Here is a 13,531-nt window from a genome sequence, read left to right as displayed (position 1 = left end):
AATAGGAAATGTAAAAGTTTGCGCAGATTTTGTCTCAGGAAACTTTTAACAATTTTACAAAACAGTTAAATAGGGAAAAGATACTGATGACATAATAAATCCCAAAAGTGGAACATGGCATTGTATAACTGCAGGAGCTTTTGACTTCTGCAACACTTCATGGTGAATTGAGCTGTTTGTCTGTTTTGTTTTACATTTTTACTTCATGTTACATTTATTATTGTGTCCATTTTAATAAGACAACATTTATTTCTGCTTTTAGGTTCTAGGATTGGGCCCTAAATTCAGATTAGCCATTACTCTTCAAAACATGTCTAAAGATGTGCCACTAAAAGGATTATTCATTGTTGTACACTGTGATGTCAAAATGTACATTGTGGAGAGACCTTTCATTGAGGTATGTTGCACCTAATATCAAACTTCTTCATATACCGAAATTCTGTGTAATTAAATTACATGCATGAGATGGAAGTTTATTCAACCAATAAACAATCTTTCAAATGCTGTTGAGAAGTGCTGACTAAGTGTTTTGAGGTGAGGAAGCTGGAATCTGCAGTGATTTATTACTGAACAGCTATATTCTCCACAGACTGAGTAGAGTTTCCTATAAAATCTTCTTTTACTCTTTCTTGGCAAATGAATTGCTGCTGTTGTTCAACTACAATGAGGTAAGTAACACAATATAATTAAGTTATACATATCTGTTATTAAGATTTAACCTCAGCACAGAGGCTGAAAGTAGGGACTGGTACAAAATCTCCAATTGCCAGCCTCATCTTCTCAAGCTGAATATCACTGATAATTTTCAGATGCAGCAGATAATCATTTGTTGGTCAGTCTATCTCTCCCCCCCCCCCCCCCCCTCTCCCCCCCCTCCACACACACACACACACACACACACACACACACACACACACACACACAGTCAACTAATGATGCACTTATGATGTTAAGTACCTTATGATCTTTGGTATCTGAGGTGAGGTACCCATGTTAGTTTTTCATCGTTACATTTAATACAGATCCTAGAGGTAGCTCATCATTATATTACTCAAAACAGAAAGACAGTACATGGCCCACCTTATATTTACAGAAATTCTTGTGCATGAAGGATTGAAAGAAGGTGATGATTTATTCTCAGAAGCACCACTGATGGAGTTGTCCAAATATGGTGTGAGTAGAAACAGTATCATATCCTTTTACTGTGTCAAAGTAAATTGTCTACCATGTGCTGTCTGCATTGGAAAGCCTTATGTGTCACCACTTTGTACTGGCCTAAGTTATCAACACTTGAACAATATCTGCTTTACCAACACTTGAAGTGACATAAGAACGTATTGGTTTCAAGAACCCATGTTAGGCACAGATTTTTTCTGTGTTCTAACATCTTTCTCACAAAGCTTGTAAGAGCAATGCATCTTTAGCTACTTGAAGATGAGCAGCCAGCAGCCTTTCCCTGGTTTGTGGACAAGGAGTGAAACTGCTTCCTCCCCCCCCCCCCCCCCCGCCCCCTTCCCCAGCGATCAGGATAGTACCCTATCAGCCAGATCTTTAAGTAAAATGGGAAGGATTTCAGTTGTCTTTGTATAGAGATGTCTTAACATGAAGTGTTGTACCTGATTATTACTAGGCCCATATCTACAGTCACTGACAGAGTAGATCCCAGTTCTGGTTGGATCCAATTGTCCCTGTTGCCTTCTAAGTGACAAAAGCCAGATCTTACCTACCTGCAACTGTAATAATCTGTTGTAGCTACAGCAATGTCTCCAAGAGCTGGTAGGAAACTGCCTTGGCCATTCACAGCTGATATTGATGCCCTTCTTTGGATATTGGAAATCTTTCTAATGACTCCAATGCTTCATTGGAACTGGTGGTACACTTAACTGGCTCTGGGAACTTTTGCCATGATCTTCTTTTGCTATTTCTTTATTGTATGTCTATCTTTGATCCCCATCACCAAAATGGTTATGATGTGTTTAGCTGAACCTCTGGTTAGCTGCAAGTCTGCATGTGTTGCACTCAATTAGGAAACACACTGTCTTCATAGGTGGTCAAATAACTGTACAGACAACTGTACAAATAAGTATGCTATGCATAAGAATGCCTGCATAGACAGTATTATAGAGAATTTACATAGGGAAGACTTTACAGTCAGGCTTGTAGGAGAAGGTCTAGTGTATCATGAGCCTTTGCTGCTCAAACTGTATAAGAGACAACCAAATAAAATCAAAGAACCTAAAGTGGTACTGATAAGAGGGCAAAAGGAAGAGTATATAAGACTATTTATCAAGAGACTAGGTAGTGGAAAGTGAGACTTTGTGTGTAACTGTCAGATGGGGAAAAGGGGAGCTGAAATAGTCTTCGATGACTTTTGTAAATAAATTTACAGATATATGGTATTCTTATTCATCAGTAACAAAAATTAGATCTCCAAGTGCACTGAAAAATAAAAGGTTGAACTGACTTTCTGAAGAGCATGTTGAAATCAGAGAAAATATGGTCATAAGCATGCCTCTACCCAAAGGACAGAATAGAAACAGAACATTTATAGGTGCTACCTTAAATGCAAAAAATTCAACAAAGCTAAGCTCATTCTGGCAAAAAAAAAAAAAAAAAAAAAAAAAAAAAAAAAAAAAAAAAAAAAAAAAAAAAACTAGCAGTGGAAAACAATGTAGTAAGGGCTCCCAGTAAATACAAGATGACATGGGAAATAATAAAACAAGTGGACACACCAAAATGCACACAAGCAGCTGAGGAATTAAAGCACTGCTTTTTAAACTCAATTCAAGAAATAGGAAACAATATTAGAGCAACAAGTTCCTCAGCAGTGGATGTGATTGGAGCCCAGCTGCTAGGTGACCAGATATTTCAATGAAGTACTGTCATATCTGATATTATAAAAGCTGTTTCCAAACTTTCAAATTCTAGAAGTGCATTGCTGAACTGCATCATTAAAAAGACAGCACACTCAGTTTCTACACCATTAGCTTTTATTTTGGATAAATATTTAGACTTTGTAGTATTTTCAGAATCGCTCAAATTGTCAAAAGTTATCCCAGTTTTTAAAGAAGGGGACAAATTACTTCCCCAAAGATACCTAGCAGTCTCAATTGTGCCAATATTTTCAAAGGTATTTGAGGCACTGCTACACACACAAATAAGCAGCTACAATGAAAAAAGTATACAAATCAGTATGGTTTCCTCAAGGGGGGAAATACGACAGTGGCTGTTTTGGAAATTATGGATCAAACTTTAATAGCTCTTGAAGACAGTAACACAATATCATGTCTATTATATGCTCCAAGCAAAGCATTTGATTGCATTCCTGTTGACATACTACCAAGAAAGCCGGAGTTGTATGGGGTGCATGGTAGCACATTAGCTGTGACATGCTCTTATTTAAGCAACAGAAAACAATTTGTCTCAGACAGAAAAGTTAATTCCTCCTTAATGGAAATCAGCTCTGCTGTTCCACAAGGATCTATTCTCAGACCCCTCTTCTTTATTACAGCAATCAATGATTTGCCTAATAACATAGTTCACTCAATCATATGTTATGCTGATGATACAGATCTACTTACTGCACATCAGAGAATGTCACACCTGAACAAAAAACAAAAGAAACTCTTGGTATGGCCTTGGACTGGTTTGCAGTTAATAAACTCTTGTGTAATTGCACTAAAACCCAAAAACTTCTAATGGAAATGTCACATGAAGTAGAAAATAAGTTGGTAAAACTTTTAGGTATTTACATTGTCTCCAAACTCTGCTAGGAGGGACCTATCAATCATGTATGTGAAAAAATAACTCTGGTGTTATGCTTCATTTAGAAACAGTATTTAGTGAGCTTGGATTACTTTAGGGCCACATACTTTGGACTATTCCAGTCACATATGTCATGTGGTCTCTTTACATGGGGACACTCCCCCCACAACAATAATATTTTAAAAATACAAAAAAAGTCATACACAAAATGTGTAATACAGGTCATGTGGAGCACTGTCATCCTCTTTTTTTCCAGACTCAGAATACTCACAATTGTGTGTGTGTTGGAAACATTCCACGTGGGAAAAATATATGTAAAAACAAAGATTATGTGACTTACCAAACGAAAGTGCTGCAGGTTGATATACACACAAACAAACACAAACATGCACACAAAATTCAAGCTTTTGCAACAAACGGTTGCTTCATGAGGGAAGGAGAGGGAAAGACGAAAGGATGTGGGATTTAAGAGAGAGGGTGAGGAGTCATTCTAATCCCCGGGAGCGGAAAGACTTACCTTAGGGGGAAAAAAGGACAGATATACACTCGCACACACACACACATATCCATCCGCACATACACAGACACAAGCAGACATTTGTAAAGGCAAAGAGTTTGGGCAGAGATGTCAGTCAAGGCGGAAGTTTGTGTGTCTATCGACCTGCCAGCACTTTCGTTCGGTAAGTCACATCATCTGTGTTTATATATAAACCTTTCACCTGATTCCATCAACCTCCTGACCCCACCGACACCCCGCACCCCTACCTTCTACCTTCTTCCTAAAATCCACAAACCCAATCATCCCGGCCGCCCCATCGTAGCTGGTTACCAAGCCCCCACAGAACGTATCTCTGCCTACGTAGATCAACACCTTCAACCCATTACATGCAGTCTCCCATCCTTCATCAAAGACACCAACCACTTCCTTGAACGCCTGGAATCCTTACCCAATCTGTTACCCCCGGAAACCATCCTTGTAACCATTGATGCCACGTCCTTATACACAAATATTCCGCACGTCCAGGGCCTCGCTGCGATGGAGCATTTCCTTTCACGCCGATCACCTGCCACCTTCCTCATTACCTTAGCCAGCTTCATCCTGACCCACAACTTCTTCACTTTTGAAGGCCAGACATACCAACAATTAAAGGGAACAGCCATGGGTACCAGGATGGCCCCCTCATACGCCAACCTATTCATGGGTCGCTTAGAGGAAGCCTTCTTGGTTACCCAAGTCTGCCAACCCAAAGTTTGGTACAGATTTATTGATGACATCTTCATGATCTGGACTCACAGTGAAGAAGAACTCCAGAATTTCCTCTCCAACCTCAACTCCTTTGGTTCCATCAGATTCACCTGGTCCTACTCCAAATCCCATGCCAGTTTCCTTGACGTTGACCTCCACCTGTCCAATGGCCAACTTCACACGTCCGTCCACATCAAACCCACCAACAAGCAACAGTACCTCCATTATGACAGCTGCCACCCATTCCACATCAAACGGTCCCTTCCCTACAGCCTAGGTCTTCGTGGCAAATGAATCTGCTCCAGTCCGGAATCCCTGAATCATTACATCAACAACCTGAAAACAGCTTTCGCATCCCGCAACTACCCTCCCGACCTGGTACAGAAGCAAATAACCAGAGCCACTTCCTCGTCCCCTCAAACCCAGAATCCCCCACAGAAGAACCACAAAAGTGCCCCACTTGTGACAGGATACTTTCCGGGACTGGACCAGACTCTGAATGTGGCTCTCCAGCAGGGATACGACTTCCTCAAATCCTGCCCTGAAATGAGATCCATCCTTCATGAAATCCTCCCCACTCCGCCAAGAGTGTCTTTCCGCCGTCCACCTAACCTTCGTAACCTGGTAGTTCATCCCTATGAAATCCCCAAACCACCTTCCCTACCCTCTGGCTCCTATCCTTGTAACCGCCCCCGATGCAAAACCTGTCCCATGCACCCTCCCACCACCACCTACTCCAGTCCTGTAACCCGGAGGGTGTACACGATCAGAGGCAGAGCCACGTGTGAAAGCACCCACGTGATTTACCAACTGACCTGCCTACACTGTGATGCATTCTATGTGGGAATGACCAGCAACAAACTGTCCATTCACATGAATGGACACAGGCAGACAGTGTTTGTTGGTAATGAGGATCACCATGTGGCTAAACATGCCTTGGTGCACAGCCAGCACATCTTGGCACAGTGTTACACCGTCCGGGTTATCTGGATACTTCCCACCAACACCAACCTATCCGAACTCCGGAGATGGGAACTTGCCCTTCAGTACATCCTCTCTTCTCGTCATCCGCCAGGCCCAATCTCCGCTAATTTCAAGTTGCTGCCACTCATACCTCACCTGTCTTTCAACAACTTCTTTGCCTCTACACTTCTGCCTCAACTGACATCTCTGCCCAAACTCTTTGTCTTTAAATATATCTGCTTGTGTCTGTATGTGTGGATGGATATGTGCGTGTGTGCGAGTGTATACCTGTCCTTTTTTCCCCCTAAGGTAAGTCTTTCCGCTCCCGGGATTGGAATGACTCCTTACCCTCTCCCTTAAAACCCACTTCCTTTCGTCTTCCCCTCTCCTTCCCTCTTTCCTGATGAGGCAACAGTTTGTTGCGAAAGCTTGAATTTTGTGTGTATGTTTGTGTTTGTTTGTGTGTCTATCGACCTGCCAGCGCTTTCGTTCGGTAAGTCACCTCATCTTTGTTTTTATACATAACTTTTCCCACGTGGAATGTTTCCTTCTATTATTTTTATATATATATATATATATATATATATATATATATATATATATATATATATATATATATATATATATATATATATATATATATATATATATATATATAGGGAAACATTCCACGTGGGAAAAATATATCTAAAAACAAAGATGGTGTGACTTACCAAACGAAAGTGCTGGCAGGTTGATAGATACACAAACAAACACAAACATACACACAAAATTCAAGCAACCAACGGTTGCTTTGTCAGGAAAGAGGGAAGGAGAGGGAAAGACAAAAGGATGTGGGTTTTAAGGGAGAGGGTAAGGAGTCATTCCAATCCCGGGAGCGGAAAAACTTACCTTAGGGGGAAAAAAGGACAGCTATACACTCGCACACACACACATATCCATCCGCACATACAAACGTCTGCTTTTCACTGTGTATGTCTACAACAGTAGGAGAGCATGTCGAAAATTTCATGACAGAGGATGATTGTAGCTGTATAAAATGTTTTTTTGTCCCATTTTCGGAAAACATGACAAATCACTTTGAAGTCTCCACAAAATAGATTTTGTAGGGGGTGCTATATGTTCAGGTGCTATAGCATCCTAGTGTGGAAACCTCCATTAGAGGTCAAATAATGGGAACATCGTTATCTGTTCGGCTTGTGCACTACTGCAGCAACTGCATGTAATGTAGTGTTAAGTGGGAAAGAAGTGGAGTGATACTTGTTGTTGACATGTGTGCCTATTCCACCTTTGGCTCTCTTCCCATTGAGGTCACCAGTTCTGTGGAAGCTTTAACACCTTAGCACTTGAGTGCAACTCTCTTTAAAACAGGACTTTTGCAGCAACAGGCACTGGGATCATTCCTATGTGGCATGATCTGATGAGTCTGCATTACAGATGTTTGCATCTACATCAGTTACTGTATTTATGAGGACATGGTAACACTAGCTTTTCTCACTGTTGCAGTTACTGAGAAAGTCAGTAGTTGCATTGTCTTAAAAGACTTAAGTGCACTGTTGTTTGTAATCGATTTGGAAACTATTATTTCTCATATCTTATATTCATCTGAACAAAGGAGGTTTCTCTACTCCTTTCAGGACATTAATCATCGTAATAGACACAGTTGTCTGGGAATGAAGAGAACATTCTTGCATCATGCACATTCTCTACAAACTTGTTGCATGTTGCTTGACCCTTACATGCCAGCTTGTTATGACCAAAATGTTCATATGTGAAACATTGTAATTGATTTATAGTATAGGAGTGTATTGCAAGATGCATGACATAAACTGTGATGTATTTTGGAAGGGCTAGTTTGCTGAATATCATAGAAAACATCAACATTCTCTGTTCTGCTTTAGCTTTAGGTCATCATTATCCACATCTGTTATATCTTTGCACGTGCCAACACCTTAACTACAGTTAAGTCATATCACGTCTGGAAACTCCTCAAGACATGTTGCTTCCAAAAGCTCAGTGACCTGACAAGAAGATGTGGTCTCTATCGTATGAGTTCTGTTTACCACTCTCTTGATGTTTTTAAGTGTACCAGCAGTTCCATACTTAAATTATTATGTTAAAAGATTGATTGGACAATCATTATTTGTTATGACTTTAGGTATTCTGTCATAATATTTTCTAGTGTGGTTCTTTATTCTCATTTAATTACTTTATGCTGTGTATTAGAGTTTTGATGGTGAGTGCAATGAAAAGTGTAAAGTGTGCTCTGTACCGCAAATTCGTGCAGTTCCATTTATAGCAATTTGTATATAGAATGAACAAAGGGACGCCTCTGAACTTCCTTCACTCTTCACAACTAAAACCATATTGGTAGAGACTTATAATCTACTATAATATGTCATAATTATCAGCCATTTGACATCCACTAGGCCTTCTTTAGACTTTTCTACCTGTTGCAGTCTTCATCAACATAGAGCAATAATGCTCCAATATTTTTTGTAATGTCATCTACCCACATTCCATTAGGTTGTCACTTTGGTATTTTCTTATCTCTTGAAATCAAGCAATGAACTTCCTTGGTCCATATATAATTCATTTGTCCAGCTACATGTGCTGCCCAATTCCATTTTGTTTTCATTATAGTCATTATCATTTCTTCCACTCCAGTAATTACCTGACCACTTTGGTTGTTTTCTTATTTCTCCTGGTAATTCCCAACATTCATCTCTCCTTATACACTGCACAATCACCATTTTAGAATGTTTTGCACATTAAAAGTCCATATCTACCTTTCATTACTAAGAACCGGTAATACACACTGATTGTAAACTTGCATTTTCAGACATATTGGAAACTTAGTGTAGGACTGCTGAGAACAGTTCTAGTGATGTGGAATCTTTCTGTCTGGCCCTGCTATTAACTCTGCTTCATTACAGTTATTCTACATGATATTACAGGATTTTCTGACTGTACTTGCCCCATACTCTATAAGCTCTGTTGTTGGACAGGGTCTAAAGAAGTCCCACAAGCTGCTAGGGAAATAAAAGTGGATGCAGACAGAGACCCACAGCATCTGCACATCCCTAATTTTGTAGCAAGTGCTGCAGAAGTTGCCTGCTAATGACTGTTTCAACTCAACAGCCAACCAACCCACCAAAGCACAGCACTACTTGAATTATACCATTAAAAAAAAAATAGTTTTGTTGCATTCTTACAATACAAGCAGTTAAGCAAAGACACACGATGTTCCACTGTCCCACCTGATATCAGTCATCGAAACATGCCCAGAGCTCAGAGTCCTGGATGATTGGCAACTTCCCCCCCCCCCCCTTTCTCTCTCTCTCTCTCTCTCTCTCTCTCTCTCTCTCTCTCTCTCTCACACACACACACACACACACACACACACACACACACACACACATACACATACACATACACATCCTTGTCCAGAAAACCTGGATGCACCAAACTCTTACCAAGCCACAACTGACAGATCTCCTGGAGGTCTAGAGGCACTCCTTATCGAAACAATGCAAATACAGGAAGCAATGAGCAGTACTTCTTATTATGTTTTTGGTTTCAGCATGATACACACCAATTCAATTTTATGGACTATGAAAAAAGAGATTTATTTTGCAACTGTATCAGTGGATGTTATGGGTTTTTGTATCAGTTAGCCTCATAATTTAAGGAAGAGTTATTTTCTAGTCTAATGCTTCAGTTATATAATGTAGCTTTAAATATGCACAAAGTAATATAGCAATGTCATAAGCATGTGAAGCAAATTTTTTTAATTACTTGAATGATAAACACTGTAGAGTAGTCCTAGTCATAGTGTATTTGTTTCAGGTGCCTATGCTCGTTCCAAGTCTGACATATAAGTTTGATACAATAGTGGAATGTGTGTCAGATCTGAACATTTCTGATGAAGTACGTGTTTTTGTTGTCAAACAACAACAAACAGAACCTCTCCTGTCAGTGGTTATTGAGATGCCAGTATGTGATATGTTGGCAATGACTTCATAAGGCTAGGCCATTTACTATGCTCTGAAATAAAGCAGAGAACAAATGTGCTTGTTCATTTCACTTATGTAATGTACTGTTAGTTTACTCATAAAATGTGATACAATAATTTGTAATTAACAGAATATGGTTTGTATATTTATCTGCCATTCCACTTTGGATTGCCTGTCCTTTTACTACAGTGCCCTTAACAAGCAGTGGAACAGTTTTGTAAAGAACCTGCACATAATCACTTTATTGTTGCTTTTAATGTTGCCTGAACTATAAAACTGTATCTATAAAATTGCAATGAGGCAGAATGTCTGGCCATAATTACATTCAGGATGCAATAGACACATTTAAAAGTAGAAGAAAAAATCCTAGCTTTCAGAACTGTTAGTTCCATCCTCATGGAAGAAAGAGGGGTAGGTGAGGCAAGGAAGGGCAGATCACTCAGAACCCAAGTTGAGAACAATCCACCTGTTCTAAGGCCAAGATCACAAAGATGAAAGGGAAGACGTAGTAGTAGGAAGTCAAAGTTAGTACAAGGGTGAGCACTCTGCCAGCTTCAATCTAGGGATTCTAAAACAACAGAGTGAGAACTAAAGATGGATTGAAAGAAAGAGAAATGAAAAGTAGAAGGGCTAGTGTAATTAAGAGCTAATATGGAGGCAGAAAAGGAAATATGAAAAACCAATGAGCAGCAAATTTTGTGAATGAATATTTTTTATGTGTCACAGAGAAATTATAGCAAAAATTCACAAAATCAAATGCTGTTCCAGTAAAACATTATCTGCCAAATACAAGGATGTTGTTACCCATCACAGAGCATTAAGTCAGGAAACAATACAAAAATTAAAAACTAAGAAGTCAGCAGGCATAGATGAAGTGTGAGTCTGTGTTTTCCAAGAACTCCTAGGCAATACACAAGCCTCATTATCTGACATAATAAATAAGTCTTTCAGCTCAAGTAACTCTCCAGAGTATTTGAAACAAGCAAGAGTTGTGCTTCCACTAAAGAAAGGTGATTTAGAAAACTGCAGACTCGTTTCTCTGTTGTCGTCATTCTCAAACATAATACATAAAAACAAAGATGAGGTGACTTACCGAACAAAAGCGCTGGCAGGTCGATAGACACACAAACAAACACAAACATACACACAAAATTCAAGCTTTCACAACAAACTGTTGCCTCATCTATTGGTCTTTAAATATGTCTGCTTGTGTCTGTATGTGTGGATGGATATGTGTGTGTGTGCGAGTGTATACCTGTCCTTTTTTCCCCCTAAGGTAAGTCTTTCCGCTCCCGGGATTGGAATGACTCCTTACCCTCTCCCTTAAAACCCACTTCCTTTCGTCTTCCCCTCTCCTTACCTCTTTCCTGATGAGGCAACAGTTTGTTGCGAAAGCTTGAATTTTGTGTGTATGTTTGTGTTTGTTTGTGTGTCTATCGACCTGCCAGCGCTTTTGTTCGGTAAGTCACCTCATCTTTGTTTTTATATATAATTTTTCCCACGTGGAATGTTTCCTTCCATTATATTCAAACATAATACAGTTCATTATGAAAGACAGAGTAATGAATTGCTTGAATAACTTCCTCAGTGGAGCACAGTTCTGTTTCCAGAGTAGTAGAAGTGCAGAAAGACCATAGCAAAGTTTACAAGTGACACTTGATGCACTACACGAAGGTTAATGTGTCATGGGTAATTTTTAGATCCATCAGAGGCCTTTGATACTCTTGACCATAAAACACTAGTAAAAAGAAACTAGAATCACTAGGAATAAGAGAATTGCCAATGATTGGTTCAGAATATATCTGAAAAACAGGGTACAAAAGTAGATGTGGCACAGGCTTAACATAAAGAATTTTTTCTTGGTGAAACATTTACCACATGGTAAGTATATTAACATAGGTGTCCCTCAGGCCAGCATGTTAGGACATGGAATCCAAACCACATAAAACTGCAGGTCCTCTTTCCCCAGCTGGATAGCTGTGGCAAGTTAGGGACACACAAGAAACAAAAGTGGCATTCAGTTGAACGACTTGTACCAAGCAATTTAACCACAAAAAATTGTTATTGTTATCAGAGATTCTGAGAATAGAATTTTATGGTAAGATTCATTGAACTTTGCTTGGACTCAACATCTCATTTGTTGTGTTGAAGTGCTCATTCAGCTTTTATCAGATGAGTCATAGGGAGACAATCCACCATCTTGGGGTAATGTCTTTGACAACTAATCAAAATGTCCTCTGTGCCAGTTTCTAACCTCATCACTACTGAATTTTGAATAAAAATCATCAGTAATGGCAGCTGAAGACTTCCAGCATAAGAAGTCGCCCTCATTCTGCCAATGGCCTTGTCACAGAGGGAGGAGGAATGGACAGAGTTCAGGGCACTCTCTTGTCCTTGGGGTGGGAAAGTGCCCCAAAAAGGCAAAAGAATCAGCAGTGATCAATGGCATAAGGATGCTGAAGGCAATGAAAACCATTGCATTCAAGACACATAATATGTATTCACAAAGCATGTAGCCTGTGCTTGAAAAAGTGTCATGATGATCTCTGTATGGCAGAAGATTCTGGACTAGTGCCCCATTTGGATCTCTGGGAGGGGACTGCCAAGGGGGAGGTGACCATGAGAAAAAATCAAATAACCAACAAACAGATAATGTTCTGTGAGTATGGGTGTGTAATTTCAGAAGTTTGAACATGACAGGGATGCTAGAAAATCTGACAAATGAAATACTAATGCACACTCTAGATATAGTGGGGGGCGGTGAATTGAAATGGAAAGAAGACAAGACTTTCTAGTCAGATGAGTGTAGGCTAACATCAACAGCAGCACAAAATGTTATGACAGAAGTATGATTCATTATGAATGATAAGGGAGCACAAAGAGTGAGTTACTCTGAACAACTCAGTGCTAGTTGTTCTCATCAGAATCAAAAGCAAATGAACACTGACTACAAAAAGCAAATGAATGCCGACAACAATAGTTCAGGTATACATATTGACATCACAAGCAGAAGATGAAAATATAGACAAGGTATATGATGATATTGATCAAGTAATCCAGTATGTAAAGGGAGATTAAAGTCTAATAGTCATGGGGGATTGGAATGTTGTTGTAGGGGAAGTAGTAGAGCAAAGGGTTACGGGAGAATATGGACGTGGCAGTAGGAATGAAAGAGGACAAAGACTCATTGAGTCCTGCAATAAATTTCACCTAATAATAGTGAATACTATGTTCAAGAATCACTTGTAGAGGAAGTATACTTGGAAAAGGCTGGAAGATGTGGGAATATTACAGTTTTTATTTATTTATTTTCAACTTCAGGAATTTTGCTTGCACTGTTTATATTAATTGGTATTAACATATAATAATAATTAACATATAATAATAATGAATAAAATACTTAGATCATGTAGATTTGCATACAAAGATATAATGAGTTTAAATTAAAATTTTACCTTCTTTTGTACAATCAAAAATTTCCGCCGTGGCATAGAAAGCCTTCTTTTGAAGCCACTTTTATAGGCCATTTTTGAAGGTTTTT

At 39.3% G+C, this 13,531-nt stretch overlaps 1 protein-coding gene across 1 annotated transcript in view; it reads left to right on the top strand.

Annotated features, from left to right (window-relative positions):
• The window catches only part of LOC124789866 (Bardet-Biedl syndrome 1 protein homolog), a 115,861-nt gene extending 105,791 nt beyond the window's left edge, over positions 1 to 10,070 (top strand). The window contains exons 11-12 of the mRNA XM_047257378.1: positions 263 to 397; positions 9,824 to 10,070. Coding sequence (XP_047113334.1) covers positions 263 to 397; positions 9,824 to 10,000 — 312 coding nt within the window. The 3' untranslated portion in view covers positions 10,001 to 10,070. The remainder of the gene's footprint in view (positions 1 to 262; positions 398 to 9,823) is intronic.
• Positions 10,071 to 13,531: the final 3,461 nt, after the last annotated feature.

Source organism: Schistocerca piceifrons, chromosome 3, assembly GCF_021461385.2.
Source record: "Schistocerca piceifrons isolate TAMUIC-IGC-003096 chromosome 3, iqSchPice1.1, whole genome shotgun sequence".
Lineage (NCBI taxonomy): Eukaryota > Metazoa > Arthropoda > Insecta > Orthoptera > Acrididae > Schistocerca > Schistocerca piceifrons.
This window is presented reverse-complemented; position numbering and strand designations above follow the sequence as displayed.